The sequence below is a fragment of the Cebus imitator genome, unplaced genomic scaffold (assembly GCF_001604975.1).
Source record: "Cebus imitator isolate Cc_AM_T3 unplaced genomic scaffold, Cebus_imitator-1.0 Scaffold295, whole genome shotgun sequence".
NCBI classification, from domain to species: Eukaryota; Metazoa; Chordata; class Mammalia; order Primates; family Cebidae; genus Cebus; species Cebus imitator.
The window spans coordinates 1,040,484-1,062,318 of NW_016107610.1; the positions used below are offsets into that span (position 1 = coordinate 1,040,484).

The window sequence follows — 21,835 nt, forward strand, 5'->3', positions numbered from 1 at the left end:
AAGACATCAGGGAGTTCAGGTCTTAAGCATGAGCTGTTTGATTCTCCTTGCTTGGTGCCCTGCAATAAATGCCTCACTGTCTCTGGCTGCAAATCCTAATGTCAGTGTTTAGCTTTGCTGTGCCAAACATGTAGACGCAAGCTTGGTAACATATCCATTAAATGTAGAGAACATTTTTTTCTTGCTGGTTTGGTTTCTGGGCTTATTTTGTTTTGTTCGCCAACTAAACTTTTGGGATATTAAATAATGTTAAGATTAAATTCTACTTACAGAGGTGGGCAGGTCCTTTCACTGTAATTCTCACACTTCGACTTCCCAAAGGAACAGCGATTACATTTTCTTCTCCTGGGAAAGAACAGAAGACTACAATAAAACCAGTACACTAAAGACCCATGAAAACGAGCAAGTCAATCAAAACTGGGACGTCTGCAAAGTACTCTTAACTATATTTAAGAAATCTTTGGAAATCACCAACTATGTGTAAAGCAGATGAATACATAATTTCATTTAAATACACCCTTAAATAACATTAAACAAATGTTTAAAGTAAATGCACTGCCTACTACCTCAGTTGCCTTTACTCTCAGGTCCCAATCCATGTGCCTTGATGAGGGCCTGCAAACTGTGGCCCCTGGGCCAAATCTGGCCACACCTCTTCATTCGTTCATTTAAGGCCGTTTTTGCTCTTCAAGGCAGAATTGAGTTGTAGTAATGTGGCTCAATAAGGCTAAAATATTTACTGTACTATTTGGTGTTTCACAGAAAAATGTCATGATCCTTGGTCTAGGCAATTACCTACTGGAAATCCTGGTCCTCATAGATGTTTTTCACACTGTTACATATTCTGATAATTTAATTTTTATGCTCACATAATAATCTAAGCTCATATATGATATTTTATCCCACTAGTCCCCTATCTGAACATTGTTTCTAAATGAAACTAGAACATTATCAGTGATATGAATTACTTCAAGCACATATTTTTTGTCTAACTTACACAGAACAATGTTTTTGGATAGACTCACCAGAGTGACATCAGTGAAGCAAGGAATATCAATATATTGATTGACTAGTTTGCAAGCTTTATTAAATTGAAATACCTGTTTATTAAAAATTAGAAAATGCAGATAAACAAAAATACGAAATAAAGCTTTTTCTAATCCTATTGCCCAGAGATCATCACTTCTAACACTTCAATGAATGTCCATTCCAGATGTTTGTTTTTAATATGTATACCTGTAAAAGGAAAGAATGAACCATACCTAAATGTCCATCAATATAGGAAAGATTACATAAACAAGTATATCCATTCTAAGGAATGCTCTAAAACTGATAAAAGTAATGATAAGAAGCTGTATGACCTGATGTGGAAAGCCGGCCAAATACATTGAAGACTTTAAAAAGAAGATTAAAAAACAGGGCAGTAATATCTTAGATATGACACTAAAAGCACAGGAAACACATGAGAAAAAAAAGACTAAATTTGACCACATCAAAATCAAACCTTTGTGAATGAAAAAACACCATGAACAGAGTGAAGAGACAATCCACAGAATGGGAGAAAACATCTGCAAACCACATCTGGAAAGGGATTACTACATATAATATATAAAGAATGCTTACAACTCAACAACAAAAAGCAACCCATTCAATAAAAAGGAATAAAAGACTCTGATTTCTCCAAAACATCTATACAAATGGCCAATAAGCACATGACGATGCTCAATATCAATAATTGTTAGGGAAATGAAAATCAAAACCACAGTCAGGTACCACCTCACACCCATCAGCATGACAATTATACAAACAAAACAAAACAAAAACCAAGCAGAAAATAACAAGTATTGGTGAGTATGTGGAGAAACTGGAACCCTTGTGAACTGATGGTGAAAATTTTAAATGGTACAACTACTATTGAAAATAGTATGGCAATTGCTCAAGATATCAAACACAGACTTAACATATGATCCAGCAATTCCACCTTTGGGAATACACCCAAAAGAATTGAAAGCAGGGACACAGATATTGGTACATTCACGATCATGGCAGCATTATTCACAATAGGCAAAAGGAAGAAGCAACCCAAGTATCTATCCATGGATGAATGGATAATGCTGTTTTTGCTCTACGAAAGCAGAATTGAGTCATGGTAATAAAGACCGTACAGCTCAATAAGCCTAAAATATTTACTGTGCTATCTGGCCTTTCACAGAAAATATTTCGTGATCCTTGGCCTAGACAATTACCTACTGGAAATCTTGGTCCTCACAGATGTTTTTTGGTATATACGTACAATGGAATCTTAATTTATCTTTTTTTTAAAAAGGAGGGGTCCAGGCACGGTGGCTCACATCTGTAGTCTCAGCACTTTGAGAGGCCAAGGCAGGAGGATGGCTTGAGCCCAGGAGTTTGAGACCAGCCTGGGCAACATAGGGAAACCTCGTCACTACAAAAAATTTTATAAAATTAGGTGGGCATGGTGGCATGTGCCTGTAGTCCCAGCTACTTGGGAGACTGAGGTGGGAGGATTGCTTGAGCCCAGGAGGTTGAGGCTTCAGTGAGCCATGATTGACCCACTATACTCCAGCCTGGGTAACACAGCAAGAGCTTCCTCAAAAAAAAAAAAAAAAAAAAAAAGGAAAGGAAATGACGCATACTACAGCATACAGCATCAGTCATTTTAGGGATGCTAGCAACCAGCTCATCGTTTTGAAAACTGGTAAAGAAAGAAAAGATTAATGTATTCATCATGCTTTGTTGCTTTCATTTGTTTGTTTTGTTTTGTTTTTTTTGAAAGAATCTCACGTTGTCACCCAGCTAGAGTGCAGTGGTCTGATCTAGGCTCACTGCAACCTCCACCTCCTGGGCTCAAGCGATCCTCCCAACTCAGCCTCCTGAGTAGCTGGGGCTATGGGTGTGTGCCAGCATGCCTGGCTAATTTTTGAATTTTTTGTAGAGACTAATTTGAACAAAAGATAATGGAGTAAAGACTTCTGAAAAATCCTCTCCTCCATAAAATCAATAAACACACCAGCAAAAATGGTCAGAACCAACATTTGTAAAACTCTGGAAATTAACCAAAGGCTTATAACAATCTAAGCAGTAATTATTCAAGGAAAGTGCTAAGAACAGTGAGCTTTGTGGCATGCTAAGCTGCCTATTCTTATCTCTCCATTCTCCACCTCCATGGTAACCTTGAAAACAATGGCCCATAATCACAGTGCAAACCAGCAGCCTGGCAGACTCTGCAGGGGTAAAATGGGTTTGGAGCTCCTTCAATGCTCAAATCCCAATTATTTGACCTGAGTAGTGGTTCCCTGGAAGACTTCACTCACAAAGCTGTCTTTAGTTTACCTAACTGGGAGTTTTCCCCCTGGAGGCATTTGTCCAAAACAATCAGAGATACTTGTTTAACATTGAGGCTGCATGAGGCTGTGGATAACAACTGGGGAAAACAATAAGCTAAGCAAAAAGCTGGGAGTGAGATGTCCACAGGTGGCTTTGAAAAGCTCTAACATATTCCTGAAAATCTAGAAGACCACAAGTCTATGTGGGGCTCTGCACATGCCAGAGCTTTGTGCATGTCCAGAAAAGACTTGAGAAGGTCCTAAGCTCTCATCTCTGGGTAACCTACAGCAGGAAGTAAAGTAAGTAAAGGGTGGAACAAAGTTGTCAACTACCTTGGCTGAGTGTTGAAGGTGTACCCCAACACAGACACATATGCATGCACACACGCACATGCACACAGACAGATGCACACACACACAGAGCCCACTAAAAATAACTAAGTCTCCATGAAAAACCAGGTAATTCCAGGTCTGAAGTAGGGAAAACTCAAGGTGGGCTTGGAATACCTATTGCTCTAGAAACCAAGGCAGTGTCTAAAATTCAACAGATTATGACAAAAGAAGTCAGTTTAAAGTGCTCCCACTGGCTACATTTAAACAATTTGCAACCCAAAAAGAATACTGTTGGTAATATTAAAAATACTGAATAAATTAAAATCTCTGAATACAGAGTGAGAAATTAAAAAACAGAAACCTTTTTTTAAAAACAGAAGAATGAGTGTAGAAGGAATGATAGAATTAGAAAATTGCCATTTGCAACTCTCTGTGTTAAGTACTGTTTCAGGCAAGGATCATCAATGTACACTAAAGCCATGGTGTGCAAGATTGTTGCCAGACAGAGTATTTATGCCTTGTCAAGGTATCACTCTGCAGATTTCTTACAGGGAAACATGGATCTATACAACAGAGTATGTGTAGTTCACTACCTGTGCAAGTAATACTGGGTCAAGGTGACATCATGAGCTTCCTGATATGACGCAACATAATCATGTATCACTTTTGATGTGCTGCTGCCACAAATGTTCAATCCAATTCTAATCAAGCCTCAGACCTTACTGATCAATTCACAGGAATTATGTCAGGGAGATCAACAAATTAAATGGAAAATGATCACACAAATCCAGAATATGGGACATCCTACAATACAACCAGAATGAACTCTTTAAAAAGTCAAATACCATGAAAAAATAAGTGCATTAAATAAAAGAGACTAGGCCGGGTACGGTGGCTCAAGCCTGTAATCCCAGCACTTTGGGAGGCCAAGGCGGGTGGATCACGAGGTCAAGAGATCGAGGCCATCCTGGTCAACACGGTGAAACCCCGTCTCTACTAAAAATACAAAAAACATTAGCTGGGCATGGTGGCGCGTGCCTGTAATCCCAGCTACTCAGGAGGCTGAGGCAGGAGAATTGCCTGAACCCAGGAGGCGGAGGTTGCGGTGAGCCGAGATCGCGCCATTGCACTCCAGCCTGGGTAACAAGAGCGAAACTCCGTCTCAAAAAAAAAAAAAATAAAAAATAAATAAATAAATAAAAGAGACTAAAGAGATAGAAAAGCTAAAAGCCATGAGTGACCCTTGACCAGTTCAAGGGGAAAAACAATTATAAAAGGAGAAATTTTAATATGGATTGGAAATTAGATAATATTTAGAAATTACAATTTTTAGGTGTACTAGTAACATAATGTTATAAAGAAGATCCTAATTTTTTGGAGAGTCATGCTAAAGTATTAATATTTACAAGTAAGTGTTGTGATGTCTGTAAATTAACAAGGCTCAGCTAGCTAGTTGGATAGAGGAATAAGACAGATAGAGTGATAGATAGATAGGGAAAATGAACGAACGTAGCAAAATATAAGTAATTATTGAATCTAGATAAAAAATATACAGTAGTTAATTGTGTTATTTTATCAACTTTTATGTATGCTTGAAAATTTTACACAGTACAATTTTGGGGATAAAACCACATTCCAATGTCACTAACATCCATTTGATACCAAATTCCTAAATAAAATATTTGAAAAGAAAATTTAATAGTAAACTTGAATAATTATGCACTATATCCAAATGGAATTTACTCAAGAAATGCAAGTGTTGTTCTAAATTAGGAGACTTACTAATGTAATTTCCCATATTAATAGACAAAGTAGAAAAGTTTGATCACTTCAAGTAAGTTTCCAGCATTTAGTAAAATTGAGTCATTATTCCTGATAAAAATTCTGTATGTATAATAAAGTAAGTGTTTGTAACATCATTTATAAATGCAAGCATCATGATTAATATGCTTAATGCTTAAACATTAGAAACACTGCTGTTTAACTGAGGAAATGATGGGATACCAGTTACCACCACATGACTTAAGAGTTTTTAAAAGATTAGCCAACATAATTAGGGAAGAAAAAATACTCTAAGCACTAGAAATCAAGAAGAAATTAATATTTTAAAAATTAGATATTAGAAATACCAAGGATAATCATTTAGAAAAATAATGGAACAAAATGCCCCCATTTGCAATGGCTAGAAAACAGATGGAAGATGTTGGAATGAACTTTTATAAAATGGGCAAAACTGGCTGGGTGTGGTGGCTCACGCCTGTAATCCTAGCACTTTGGGAGGCTGAGGCAGGTGGATCGCCTGAGGTCAGGAGTTCAAGACCAGCCTGGCCAACATGGTGAAATCCCATCTCTATTAAAAAATACAAAATTTAGCTGTGCATGGTGGCAGGTGCCTATAATCCCAGCTACTCAGGAGGCTGAGGCTGGAGAATCACTTGAACCCAGGAGGCAGAGGTTGCAGTGAGCTGAGACTGCACCACTGCACTCCAGCCTGGGCAACAGAGCAAGACTCCATCTAAAAAAAAAAGGGGGGGTGGGTAAGCTTACAAAAAGAACATTTAAATCTCTCTCTCAAAACGTAAAAAAAGTATTGAGAAAATCAAAGGAAAATATTAATTCATTTGCAATAAAAATTAAAGAAAATTAAATACCAAAGAAGAAAAAATTATATTTATAGGCAAAGATTCTTTCCTTAATATCCAGAGTGTTTACAAATCAATAAGAGAAAAACATAAATTAGCAGCAAAACTGTTCAAACACCTGAAAAACTAGTTCAGAAAAAAATCAAAATGTCAAGAAGACTATGAAAAGACAGAATAGAAATTACAGTATCTTTGAGAACTAAAAGCACATAAAGATATGCTTGCACAAATTTGCAAAGATGTTGCAATACTAAGAAAAAATCTAAATGCTCATTGATATGGGTTTGGTTAAATCAATTATGTAGCGTCCTCTTATATTACCAGTTAAAAAACAAGCCAGCTGGGCACAGTGGGGCACGCCTGTCATCCCAGCGCTTTGCAAGGCTGAGGCGGGTGGATCACTTGAGGTCAGAAGTTTGAGACCAGCCTGGCCAACATGGTGAAACCTTGCCTCTACTAAAAAGTACAAAGAACTAAAACAGATTTACAAGAAAAAAACAAACAAGCCCATTCAAAAGTGGGCAAAGGATATGAACAAATACTTTACAAAAGAAGACATATACGAGGCCAACAAACATATGAAAAAATACTCATCATCACTGGTCATCAGAGAAATGCAAATCAAAACTACATTGAGATACCATCTCACGCCAGTTAGAATGGTGATCATTAAAAAATCTGGAGACAACAGATGCTGGAGAGGATGTGGAGAAATAGGAACGCTTTTACACTGTTGGTGGGAGTGTAAATTAGTTCAACCATTGTGGAAGACAGTGTGGCGATTCCTTAAGGACCTAGAAATAGGAATTCCATTTGACCCAGCAATCCCATTACTGGGTATATATCCAAAGGATTATAAATCGCTCTACTATAAGGACACATGCACACAAATGTTCATTGCAGCACTGTTTACAATAGCAAAGACTTGGAACCAACCCAAATGCCCATCGATGATAGACCCGACAGGGAAAATGTGACACATATACACCATAGAATATTATGCAGCCATCAAAAATGATGAGTTTGTGTCCTTTGTAGGGACATGGATGAACCTGGAAACCACCATTCTCAGCAAACTGACACAAGAGCAGAAGATCAAACACCGCATGTTCTCACTCATAGGCGGGTGTTGAACAATGAGAACACATGGACACAGGGAGGGGAGCACTACACACTGGGGTCTGTTGGGGGGAAATAGGGTAGGGGAGGGACAGTGGGGGGTGGGGAGTTGGGGAGAGATAGCAAGGGGAGAGATGCCAGATGTAGGTGATGGGGAGGAAGGCAGCAAATCACACTGCCATGTGTGTACCTATGCAACAATCTTGCATGTTCTTCACATGTACCCCAAAACCTAAAATGCAATAAAATAAATGGAAAAAAAAGTACAAAAATTAGCTGGGCATGCTAGTTGGCACCTGTAATCCCAGCTACTCAGGAGGCTGAGGCACAAGAATCGCGTAAACCTGGGAGTCAGAAGTTGCGGTGAGCCGAGATGGCAAATACCAGCCTGAGTGACAGAGCAAGATTCCATCTCTAAAACAAAAAAAAACCAAGTCAACTTTTGAGAACTGATAGGCAAAAAACTTCAGTGAATAAAAGCAAATTGTAAAAAAATTTATACCTAATGATCAATTCTGTATATTTCTCAAAAGCATACATGTTTGTATGGAAAGTTGCACACATATACATCCATAGCAAATATCTTAATAGAAGCAATCATTCATACTGTTTAGATCTCTAAAAATGGAACTGGTAAGGAGTTTGTGGATGGTAGAGGGTGACTTTTACTTTCCATTTTATATCCTTCTGCGCCATTGGAAGTTTTTACAAAAAGTATGTCCTATTTTACAATATAAATTATCAATATATATTATGCACTTCACCCTCACCCCAGGAAGGATACACACTAATATGATAACAGGTGTAATAGGTGTAATCTCTTGGCAATGTGATTACATGACATGTTTGTCAATTTCCTTGCCTAGATATTCTGGATTTTTTACAATAAATATATAGCATATTATATATGTAATAAAAATTGTTTTGAAAATACATATACATTATAAAGTTTTACTGAACTGAAGAAAATCTATATGGGCAGATTGGTCGGGTTTAGCACTCTCTTGCAAAACCTTTGTGAATGTAAGCTGCGGTGTCTTGGGGAAGCATTTGTCTAGAGGTGTGTGTACGTATGTGTGTATATTCCAACCATTGTCCCATTGATAATTACATACTTTAGTGAAACCTTGAAAATCAAACCCCCTTACAGTTGATTTTAGCCAAAAAGGCTCAAACTTGAGGAAAATATTCTTCTGGGTGGAGCTGCCTACTATATTACTCTTGGAGAGAAAGCACACTGCAGCGCACCTAGGCAAAGCTAGGAACAAGGAGCATCCTATAAAGATCTTCTCCTAAACTGGAATTTCCTTTCATTTCTGTAATCCTCCAGTAAAGTTTGACACATTTGTAGAAGTATCTGTGATATGCTGATGGGGCGTACCTCCCAAATGTTTTATCTAAATATGAATCATCTAGAAAACTTGTTAAAACACAGATGCCTGTCTGCCCCACCCACAGAAATTCAGATCCAGCAGTTTAGGGTGGAGTCCAAGAATGTACCCGACCAGCAGCCTCCCAGGTGATGCTGATGCTGCTAGACTGTGAGCCACGTTTTGAGCAGCATGGGTACAGGGCATAGAGACGGAAAACTCAAGGTCATAAAGGGCAGAAAGGGAGGACTGATCCATAGTTACAAACTTCTCAGCATTTCTTCACCGTCCTGCAGGAGATGGCCCAGTTCTAGGTCTGACCAGAAATAAAGTGAGAATCCCGTGAGGCAGAGGATTTTAAGGAGGGGAGGGGCCAGGAGTACTAATGCAGATGAGGGCTTAAAAGTGGCTGTTGGATGAGCAGTAAAGAGATTGTTAATGTGCTCTGTCAGAGCAGTTTTAATCAAGTAGCTGGCAGAGGAAGCTGTGATCTGAGGAATACGTGATGATGCAAAATTAGAGCCAGCAAGTGTAAACAGTTTTTTCAAGACTTGGCAATAAAGAGCAGGTTAAAGATTAGGGTGGTAGCTGGAGACGTGATTATGTTTAAAAGAGTGTTCTATACATATATAATTTTAAAATATTTTATATATAAATATACACCCATATACATACAAATCTATTCATACATGTATATATACACATATGTATAGACATAGACATCTTTTTAAATTATACTTTTATTTAAGATGGGAGAGATCTGCTGGTCATATTAGCCCTGATAGGAAAGAAAGAGTGAAGGAAGATAAAGGAGAGAGGGGATGATGCGTGGAGTGAGTTCTCTGAGGACACGGAGGGAGCTGGAATGTAGAGCACACATGGAGGGATTAATTAGTCTTGGAAAGGAAGACAGACACTTGTGCCTCTGTAGTGGGAGGAAGCGGGGAATGCATGGGTGCAGCTGCAGGGCGAGGTCTCTTTGGATGGTTTCTGTTTTACTGGGTTTTTTTTTTTTTTTTTCCCCCTAATCTTCCTTGAAGCCTTGCACAGAATCAGTTTTGGTAATAAATGGTACATAAGTGTTTGAAGAGAGGGTATATTCCCTCACCATACAATGCCCTGTTACCTATTAAAGTAAAATTAGTAATTATATTGTGCAGATTCTATATGTAATTTTCACTCACTTCCATGTACTAAAGTCTCTCCGAAGTTCTACTGACTTCAATTTCTTCTTACATACTATAGGGGATTTTTCTTTACGTATTTTGATGTAATGGTATTTGGTTTACAAATTAAACTATTTGTTTTTTGATTATCAACAAGTATTCATTTGGTATTTTTGCTTGAAATTCTACTTGTACTGATACAAAGACTACTACCCATGCTTTCTTTATTTTGCCTTTTGGAATCGGCCATTGAAACATCGCAGACAAATGGCCTCCTGGTAAAGACGCCCCTGGGTCTGGAGGTAGATCTGGAGCTGAAGGCAATGATGGAGAGAGGAAGTAATTTTAAGTACAGTAAGAAAGAGCAGGCTGCTGCCTGTGGTTCAGCACAAGCTCAGTACAGACTGCCTGAAACCTCCTATCAGACGAATGCAGATGGCATTGCCAAGCAGGTCTGATTCTAAGCCTCCTTTGAAATCCTATACTTTGTAATGGTGCAGAAGCCAGTTATTGAGAACATATAGGATGGTGGCTGGGCGTGGTAGATCACGCCTGTATAATCCCAGGACTTTGGGAGGCTAAGGCAGGAGATCACTAGAGGTTAGCAGTTTGAGGTCTACCTGGGCAACATAGTGAAACCTTGTCTCAAAAAAATTGAAAAATTAGCCAGGCGTGGTGGTATGTGCCTGCAGTCCCAGCTACTTAAGAGGCTGAGGCAGGAGGATCCCTTGAACCCAGGAGGCCGAGGCTGCAGTGAGCAGTGATTATGCCATTGCATTTAGCCTAGACAACTGTGTCTAATTAAAAAAAGAAAACATATAAGATGGAGAGAAAAGGCTTCCTCTTTGTCCCATCCTATGGTGTCACTAACAGTGGGCTCATGTCTGGGACACCTAGATTTTTTGCTGATGGTGATAACTGGCTCCTGCTGATCACATTCATTGTTTGGAATTATTCCAAAGCTGTCTCATTGAAATTTGGTGGCAAGAGATTCTTAATACTGTTACTCACTGTGCCATCCACCAGAGCTCCTTCTTGTTACTTTAAATGCCATTTGCATTAGTTTTACTCTACAAACTACTGGGACAGGCAATATGGTATAGTGGTTACAATCACAGATTCTGGAGCCAGACAGCCTGGGCTGGAATACCAGCACTGCCACTTGCTGTGTGATCTTGGGCAAGTTACTCTCTCTGTGCCTCAGTTACATTTGTAAAATGAGGATAATAGGAATACCTGTTCCAAGGGGTTGTTGTGAGTGTTTAATAAGGTAATATATGCAAAGGGCTTAGAAAAGAACCTGGTACCAATTAGGGGTTGGGTAAGTGTAAGTTACTATTGAAACCATGTTGAGCACTTACCATGCCCCCAGGCACCATGCTAAGGAACTTGCGATGAATTACCTCATTCATTCTAATGAAAACTCTTTTCTACCATTAAGACAATTAAACTTTTACAAGGTTAAAGTGACTTGCCCAAGATCACAGAGTTCCTAAGCATTAGAACCAGGGGCAGAACCCAAAACTACACTTCAAACCCTCCTACTATGAGACCAAGTGATGCTGTATAAACGCAAACTCACCCATCACAGAGAGTTTCATTTTATGGGTTTCACTTGTTTGATTTTGCAATCACTGGACTGACCTAAGATTCACTGACTTTCCCTCCCACGCATAAATGCTCAAGTCCAGCTGTTCCATCATATTTTTTCTATGTCTCATTTCCTGTTGGATATCACAGTTTTGCTAAGTAGCAAGATGTACAGGAAATAAATTGTCCACACAATACTAACTAATCGATAAACATCAGTTTCAGCCCAGAAGGACTGTAATTTATATCAGATCATTTATTTTCACTATAAAGTTGAACCAGAACTACATCAACCTAAATATACACATTCCAAGGTAAACAAGGAAAAGGATGTCTTAGAGGCTCTCACTTTGACAGCCTCATCCCCACTTTTCTATTCTTGGTTTTTGTTTTTGGTTTTTTGGTGTGTGTTTTTTTAGTTTGTGGGTATTTTTTTTTTTCCTGAACAAAATTTTCTGTTAAGTATTTTTCATGTTACTTTTCTAGAACCTGCATTTATCATTTATTTTCTCCTTCTATTTAGATTCAAACACACCCGCGTGAACACACACACACACACACACACACACACATACACACACACCATTCCCAAAGTATAAAGTAGTTTTTTAAAAGAAATATCTAAACACATGCTAATACTATTAATTTGAACCCTATAGAAAATTGCAAAAAATAGACTTTCTTTTTAAGGAATGCATTTCTTTAAAATGAGATAATGTTGTGAAAACATTTTGTAAACTGAAAAAAAAAAAAAAGTGTTTGTTAATGTCCTCACACACCCATAACTATTTGGCATCACTTAGACTAAAAAGAGTTACCTAGGTAGGGTGTGGTGGCTCACTCCTGTAATCCCAGCACTTTGGGAGACTGACACCGGTGGATCACCTGAGATCAGGAGTTCAAGACCAGCTGACCAATGTGGTGAAACCCCATCTCTATTAAAAACACAAAATTAACTGGGCATGGTGGTGTGTGCCTGTAATCCCAGCTATTCAGTAGGCTGAGGCAGGAGAATTGCTTGAACCTGGGAGGTGGAGATTGCAGCGAGCCAAGATCGCACCACTGCACTCCAGCCTGGGCAACAAGAGCAAAACTTCACCTCAAAAAAAAAAAAAAAAAAAGAGTTCACCTAGTGTGGCATTGTGCAGAACAGGGTCTGCACAACTTTTCAAAAGTAGGATAGCAAGGTTTGCTTCAAGATCCTCTGTCGTTCTGTAGGAGCAGCGGGGGATTTTAGAAGGTGAAGAAAGGGAACATCAATGGGTGGCAACACTGATTCTGCAGCTGAAGGACTGTCTACACACTACTTTGCAAATGGGACTGAGAAAAATGAAATATGGCAGTGAGCAAAAGTAGAAAAAGCAAACGTAGGAAATTAACAGCAAATTTTTTACAAAGTAAGGAAGCAACACAGCAGAGCTTTGCCTTGGTGAGAACAATCGGCTGAAAACTGACTCATGCCCTGAGCCGTTAGGGTACATTACTGAAGTCTCCGATTGCTGAATCTGCAAATGAGCATCTTCAGCCCTTAGGCCCTACGCAGAAACATCTGCTCCCAACCTGAGGGATGTTTATGTATTGGCCTAAATTGCCTTTACCTCAAAAGACCATGGTAACAGGCAGACTGCCTAATAACGTATGCTTCTGTGCTCATTGGCAGGGCTAGCTTTGGAACAGCATGCAGGAGAGGGGACTATGTTCCACAGCATCTAATAACAAATATCTGTCCAGATGTTCTTCAGCATCGTAGTGCAACTCTCATTTTCTGCCCTTTAAACTGCATCTAAGAAACCAGGAGGCTGGTGAGGATAAGATGGTCATCTGCCTTCTGATTCTGTAGTGGGGCATCAGACACTGAAAAGCAGAGATGTTAACCAAAGCCACATGCCAGGGCCACCTGGGAAGTCTGGTGACCTACGATTGGCCAGATTTATTCCTCAATATTCTAGGGTGGGGCCTGAGGATCAGAACATGGGACAAGTTCCACAGGTGCTCTTGATGTGCACGCTGGGTCAGGAGCCCTCTGCCAAGGGGACACAAGGGGTAGGTTGATTAAGGCAACATTTGCTCCCCTCTGGCCCCATTTTTATGCTACCTTTGTTCTCTCTTCTATCACTCTAGGCCTCAGTACACCTCTCACCTCATGCTCATCTAGCTGTCCTTGGAAGACAGTTTGGGAGGGTGGTTAAGAGCACGAACTCTAAGGTCAGAACCATCTTGACCACTCACCAGTTGTGAGACCTTGACCAAGGTGCTTAATGTCACTGAGGCTATTTCTCCATTTGTTAAATGGGGAGTGTATAGTAGTACCCACCTTGTAGGGTTAAGAATAAATCATGTCACACATGACAAATACACCATAACACACCCAGTGTAAGCATACAAATCTGGCGCCCACTATAATTATTATTATCTCTAAGTAAGTATTTTCCCTAATAGTCCCAGTGCTTTCATCTGGTCAGCAGATGCCAGGTCTTCTGGGTGACCCCAGGTGTTACAGTGCTTGCCTGCCAATAAGCTGCTTCTGATTTTAATTCACATTCCTCAGGGACTGCTGCCATAGGGATGATGCTCTAAATGGGCTCTTCAATTCTGCATAGGTCAGGTCAACAGGCCTCTACCGAAAACGTCCTGGGTGCCAGGTACTGGGCCAGGTGCACGAGGTTCTTGAGGAGCTCACATACCAATGAGGGGGTCAGTGCACAAACTAAAACTCTCTTTTGCAGGCTGTGACAATAGCATATTAAAAGGCAACCAAGCAGCAGTTCAAAAACGTTAAGAAGAAACTTCATACCAACTCACTCTTGTGGTATATCTAAAATTTCCTGGGCCCTATCAAACTAAAGATGAGCCATCACTGTCAAGCCTTTCATTAAAAGTTCAGAAAATGGCTTCATATAAGTTCCTGGGACTTGTTTCTCTAAACTCCATTCAATCCTAAGATCTATTGTTTTTTCAAACAAGGAACAAATTACACGTACACTTAACAGATTTTCAAAGCTAGAAGAGGTCTTAGAAATTGTCCATGCTCACTGTGCAGATGAAAAAGTTGAGGTCCCAGGAAGTGAAGCATCTTGCCTAAGAAGACAGATTGTTAGAGGCCAAACTGAGGTTATTACCCTAGTCTTTGGCTTCCAGTCCAGTTCTATTGCACAATATCATTTAGTCCCACTGAAATCATAACAGGAAGCAGAATCATCTCCAGCAAAGGGCACGCATTCATTTGTTCAACATTAACTGAGCTCCTATGAGGTGTTCTGCACCAGCACCAGGAATAAAATGGTGAACACCACAGACATGGTGCTGCGCTTGCAAAGCTTACTAGTGGGAGAGGCAAGTAGTACAGGAATGCCTTAGCAGAGGGTGTGTTTATTTTCATACTGTCAAAAGTTGAGCGAAATGCTGGTGTTCCCAGTTGGCCTTAGGTAACACTCGATCAATAGACTTGGCTGCCATGTAAAAATGGACAAAAAGCTTGGAATAGACAAGCTGAGTGTGTCTTTTTGCCTCACACATGTGTGCCCTGGAGTGGACAAGACCAAAATAAGGAACAAACCTGGAACTACAGCTGAGTTCCTAAATGCCAAACCAAGACCCTCCAAACAGATACATTTGCTTCTTTGCTGTTTCTTTCAGAGCTTTCTCTCTTTAATACCTGAGTGGCCTCTAGTTCCCTTTTCCAATATCCAAAGCTGTTTATGTTGGTTGTCAGTTCCGTCTCTCTCCTCCTCCCTCTGAACAGGAAATTTGTGTGTTGTATCTGGATAAATTTCTGATTTTTCTCATAGCAAAGGTTTTGGCTCCAGGCTCATACACCTTGTGTCTGCCTCACTGCATGATGGAAATGATATCCCGTGTGCAGCCTTGCACTTTCCCCAGTGCAGGGATGTGCCAACAGCATCTCATTGCCATGTCCTAACTCAGGGTGAGTCCCAGGGAAGATCGAAATGAATGCTTGGCAAGGTGTGGGCGTAGGAGCTGCGTGGATTCTGCAGGCTCCAGTGATGCACACTCAGGGGGAGACATGGCTTCATTTCCCACATTTCTTTCACACAAAGCATGATTATAGGGAAGTGCTTCCATATGGCCTAGGGAAAATCCCAGCCAAAAACAGCTTCAGCTGGTCAGTTTCAGAGCTGTAACAGACGTGAAGGGGCCATAATAAGAATCAAGATGATGAGGGACTATGTTTTCAGGCAGGCAGGAATCTTTGCTACCTATACCTTAGCTCAAAAACGGGTATACGGAACCTAATAAAATGCCAGCATTCTGTGGGATACTCCTAGCTTACACCATGTCACTCATGCCCTGCACTGAAGGATCTGTCTGTGCACTCCTGTTACCCCTTCTATGTAGAATTTGATTTTTAAAAATTGAACATTTTAGGGGTACTTAATCTGGAATGTCCTAAACGGGCATCTGGGGTCTGAGAACCCCACAAAAAATCAGAATGGCAAATTTGGGGCTTATAAATACACATGTATTTTCCTGGAAAGAAAACGCATAACTTTTAATAGAGTCTCAAAAGCATATGTAATCCAAAAGCTGAAAAGAGACAGGGAGAGAACAATGAACTACCTTGCATTTCAGAACCTCTTCTGCACACTTCTCCAAATAAGACTGCCCTTTGGCACAATTTCATTTGGCATCCACCCTGGTTCAATTAGAATTATCTCAAGTTCTAATCTTTCTTGGACCCTGACAAAACGAGGTATTTTCTGATGAGATTTCCAAACTTTCTAAGGCTAACGCTAACTCTATGTACCTCTAATACACCCTGATCTGGCTACTGTCTTTCTCCCTTAGTCCCCTCATCCACATGCCTTCCTGAATGAATGCTTCTCAGCATAGCCTTTCTCTTCAAACTGTGTTCACTGATCTGAGTCCTAAAACTTTGGTTTCTCCTATAATTCACTCTTTTTTTTTTCACATTTCAAGGTTTCCTCTATACCAAGCAGTAGCTCTCTTAAAATCAATCCCCAGATGGACTGATCATTGACTTTCAAATATGTTCACAAATACCTACATTTGCACTTAAAGTATATAAAAGGTGTTGAAATGGGAAAAGTTCCCTTATCCCCTGCACAGGGCATGCAACAGGGGAGTAGCTTGCTTCTTCAGTGCCCGGCATCTTAAACCCCTAGTGGGAACATCCAGATGGGCAGGTTAAGGGGAATGTGGGGCTCTAACCGCATGGCAGCATCTAGAATTGAGTGTTTAAAGTTTCTGAAGTTCCAGCAGGTGTTAGAGTGTGCTCTCTCAGCTTAGCTGTCCTCAGGTGGCTGTGTTCATCAGCTCAGTTAGACCCTCTGCCTTATCTCAAGGACAGAGGGCTTTCTGTATCCCAAGGTTCTTGCCCTAGTGTACTGGAAAAATCGGATTACACACGGGCTTCGAGAATGAGTACAAAGTTTCATTCAATGGTGGAGGCAGCTCTCAGCAGATGGATGGAGAGGAAGAAGGGGGATGGAGTGGGAAGGTCGTCTTCCCCTGGAGTCTGGGCTCTCCTCTACCCACCCTTGGCCAAGTTTCCCTCTGGGTCTGTGTTGCTGCCCTGCCAACAGCCTGTCAGTGTCTGTGTTTTCTTCTGCTGGTGTGTTCCTCTGCACATTTAGTCACTTGTGCGTGTGCCTGCTAGGGTCTTGGGGTTTTTATAAGCACAGACGGGGGGCATGGCGGGCCACAGCGTTCTTGGAAAATGCAACATTTGGGTGTGAAAACAGGAGTCCCCGTCCTCACCTAGGCCCGTGGGCACAGGTCTGAGGGTGGAGCCCTAGCCAGGGACCCTGGCCTTCTCTACCCAACACTTTCCTGCTCCCCTCCCGTATCAGTGTGACATTCTTTGGCGCCTCAATGAGTACTATTTTTAATAAAAAATGCAGCTAGCGTTTACTGAGTACTCTCTAGTACTCCGTTGTTTGGAGTGCTCAACATGGGTTGATTTTTTAAAACCTGACAACAGCTCTACAAAGGAAGTGCTGTTGTTATTCCCAGTTTAAAATTAGAAATCCAAGATACCCATGGAAGTTAAATAATTTAAATAACTCACCCAGCTCGTAAGCAACAGACCCAGGACTTAACCCTGGAACGCTGGCCCCAGACCCCAATTTCTTAATCACTTCCCAATATTTCCTTTCATAATTAATTATGGGAGATGTTTCTTAACTTTCTGGTCCTTAGTTTCCTCATCTGTAAAACAAGTAGGACATCATCCAAAGTATAATGCAAGGATGCTGGTAGAATTAAATGATAGGATATGTCTGAAGAGAACTTTGGGAATTATAAAGCATTTGATCAATATTACTAATAACAAACAGATGGAATGCTAACTACTTGGTTTCCTGCCTCCTTGGAAGCCAGGGTGTTATATGCCACAGTTCTGGTCAATGAAGAAAAATTCCCTGGGGAGAATATCCACATCCTAGATAATAAGGAGGAACAGAGTGTGAAAAGCATTTTTTAAATACTGTGTTCTTTATAATGACATAGGCAAAAGCCACCCTCCAAGGGTGTGAGAAGAGAAAAAGGTGCCTGGTTTCTGAAAGGCACAGTAAAACAGCATCCCCAGCCTCTGCTGCCTACTCCAGGCTTCTTGTTAGAAAAGATTTATGAATTCCAATGTTTCTAAGTTGAGTTTTCTGTGATTTGAGTAGAATACATTCCTCATTGATATATCACCATTTAAAGCCACCTCTTTCGTGAAGTCCGTAAATTGGAACCTTCATGAATTTATGGTTTCCAATCTCAGCTAGGCCCTCACAGCCATTCCTCTATCTTTGTACTATTGATGAATTCCTTCTTCTTTCCTTCATGGGAACAGGCTCAAGTCTCTGAGCCCTCACTCCTAGTGGCCAAGTCTATCTCCTAATAAAGAGCCAAATAAAGGCAACAGCCTGAAGCACCTCATGTTGTTCTCCAACCAGCCCTGTAGAGTTATCCAGTTGTTGACAGGGTGTTGGCCTGTTCCCCTCTTCTTATCCTGAGCAAACTCTTCCCTTTATACATTCTCACCTTCTCTTCACCCACCAACCCACTGTAATCAAGCTTTGGTTTCAGCCTGCAGCTCATCAAAATCACTCTTGCTGACATCACAAATGACCTTCAAATTGCCAAAGACAAACGTTTGGGCCTTTATTCCAGTTTAATTCATAAGAGCATTTAACATTGTTGGCCACCCCCATCTCATTTTTGAAATTACTTATTCCTTTGGGGTCCATGGTACTGCTCTTGCTCAGTTCTGCATTTACCTACTTAACACTATTCATTCCTTCTCTGTTGGATTCCCTTAAATGTCTTCTTTGGCTAAATGTTTTCACTTCAGCTTTTCCTCAAGATGCAATTATTGGCTTCCTTTTATATTCTACATACTCCCTTTGGATAAACTCACCTACTTTTATAACTGAATGTCACTAACAAGGGGTTTTGCTATCAGCCATGATAAACTAGCATTTTTCAGATCAACCCTCCAACCACAAACAAAACATAATCAATATCTGTTTGCAGGCATCAGAAAGATACTGAGGGACTGGATACTTATGGGGTCAAAATTTTGGCAAGAATAAAATTCAGGTGCAACTGGGATGCAGAGGTTGCAGTGAGCTGAGGTTGTGCCACTGCACTCCGGCCTGGTGACAGAGCAAGACTCTGCCTTAAAAAAAAAAATAATAATAATAATAATAATAATAAAATTCAGGGAGGTGGACTCTCATCTTTGATATATGTCTCCTCTTCATGAATTCCTTACCCATATGAATAGCAAACATGTCCACCCAGCTGCACAAGATGAAAATTTGGGCCATTCTAGCTGCTTTTCTCTTATAGCCTTCATTCAAAGAATTACCAATTCTACATCCCAAAGATGTAGAATTCTGTATCATTCTACATCCCAAAGATCTCTCCACCTGTTCCTTCCTCTAGGTTTCCTGCCACGCTACCCTAGCTCACAGCCTCATTATTTTAAACACTCTTGAAAATTTTGAAAAACACTTCCTATTTGGATGCCCTGCTTCCAGGTTCATCTGACAGGTAGTTGAGACTATATGGCCAGCAAAACCTAAAATATTTACTATCTATGCCTTTACAAAAAAAGTTTACTGATTCCCCAAACTAAAGGATTTTTTGAAAGACAGATATTATTAAAGTGAAAAGATGGAAATTTCCAAATACATAAAACTTAGAAACTTAGAAACTCTAATTACACAAAATTGAAAGTCAAATAACAAACTGGAACCACATTTGAAATAAGAATGGCAGATAAAATGTTAGTATTTGTGATATCTCAAAAGCTCTCAACAGTGAGGAAAAGATCTACATCCAAATAGGAAAACTGATAAACCGCTTCAATAGCTAACTGAGAAATTAAAAAGTAGAAAGGGTCAACAGATACATGACAATATTTTCTACCTTGTTGGCCATCAAAGGAAGAGAGAGAAATTATTATTTCACGATTTACCTAAAACATTTGCAAATATATATATTTTAAATAGTAATACCCTGCATTGGCAAAGGTTCAAAGAAACAGGTCCTTTTTGAAGGTACAATGGGATCAAAAGTTTGATACACACTTTTTGGAAGCAATTTCACTTTTAGAAAACGGGCCAAAAGCTATTTCCAACTAAAAAGGCTTAGCATTCAGAAAATGTTATTCTAGCAATAACATTTGAGGCCAATAAACGGCCTAAAATACATCTTGTATGATAGTAATACCATATTGGGTTTAACACCTACTTTTTTCAGGAGAAACCTGCGACTTCGACTGTCCCCGTACGAGCCTGCAGGTGGAGCCATCGCCAGCACAGACTCCACAGTTGTCCTCCTTGGCCGTGCTTCCCAGTTGCCGATCGCAGCCCACTGCCTGCCAACAGAAGCATGGCCGTCAGTGGTGCCCAAAGCCAGGGGAGGGGGAGCTCCCTTCATTTCAGGAACCTTAGTTGTGATGTAATCCTGAAATTTACAGGTTGGCTCTCTTGTATGAGAGCACAGTTTTATGGATGTGAATGATATAATGTCTTACAGGATAGTATCATTTATATGATTCTAATGCAAGACCTCAAAATTAATAAAGATTTGAAGCTGTCCCTCCATACCCCATCTCTTTTCTATTTATATTTTATTCAGATTTGTTTCTTTCTTTTTTTTTTTTCGAGACAAGATCTCACTCTGTTGCCCAGGCTGCAGTGCAACAGTGAGATCATGGCTCACTGCAGCCTCAGCCTCCTGCGCTCAAGAGATCCTGCCACCTCCCTCAAGTAGCTGGGATCACTTGAGCCTTGGAGGTTGAGTGACAGGCCTGGGCCCCAACCCCCAGCTTTTCAAAATCTGATGTGAAAACAGGGTCTCCCTATGTTGCCCAGACTGGTCTCAAATTCCTGGGCTCAAGTGATCCTCCTGCCTTGGCCTCTCAAAGTGCTGGGAGGACAGGCATGTACCAAAGTGCCCAGCCCGGATACTTCTACTTACATAAAATCAACAGAACATTACAGTTCTTTCCTCTCTCCTCTCCCTCCTCAGCCCTACACTTACTTGCCCTGTTTTCCCATTTCCTTGCCAAAACAACCACTGTCCTAAATTTGATGTATAACCTTCTGGTTCATAGTTTTACTTTAAATATCTTTTCTTTTCCTGTTTTTACTTCTATCCCTACGTACCTATATCCCGATATCCATATATTAATGCCTTTTATATCTCCTTGTCTGTATCATGAGCTGAATGGATACCTGTGTATCCCCATCTCTGCCATTATATCTATATATTTATAAACAATTTTTAAAATATAAGAAGGAATTAATAGGAGAGATGGCTCATATAAAATATGTGTTTATACAGTTATCTTTCTTTCTGTCATTTTTCATGTGTACATATGCGTGCATATTTGCTAGATGATAAGCTTCCCTATATGAGAAAAAAGGGCTATGTCTTATATTTCTTTTTATCTCATAAGCATGTATTTTACATAATGTATAATAATAATGATAATAATATCAACTGATCTGATGGTTTACCTTTTCCTTCCCATATTCATCTAACTTTATTTATATTTATAAACCTGATGTTTAAGTGCAGAGACTTTGGAGGCAGAAAACACCCACTTACAAACCTGGACCCACCGATTACCCCCTTCAAGCTGCAGGATGTTGAAAAATTCAAACTCTCAGAGACTCATTTTCCTCAACAGTAAAACAGAGATAATAATACCAATATATACTTCACATAGGGCATAGTAAGGATTCAATGAGAAAATATACTTAAAACTCTTAGTATAATGATCG

General features: G+C 40.1%; 1 protein-coding gene across 5 annotated transcripts in view; it reads right to left on the minus strand.

Moving 5' to 3' along the window:
- Window positions 1–21,835, minus strand: part of ADAMTSL3 (ADAMTS like 3) — a 363,845-nt gene that overhangs the window by 168,286 nt on the left and 173,724 nt on the right. For all 5 annotated transcript variants that reach the window (XM_017502246.2, XM_017502245.2, XM_017502242.2 and 2 more), the window contains exons 7-8: window positions 20,295–20,421; window positions 271–345 (exon numbers count right to left, since the gene is read on the minus strand). In XM_017502246.2, coding sequence (XP_017357735.1) covers window positions 271–345; window positions 20,295–20,421 — 202 coding nt within the window. The remainder of the gene's footprint in view (window positions 1–270; window positions 346–20,294; window positions 20,422–21,835) is intronic.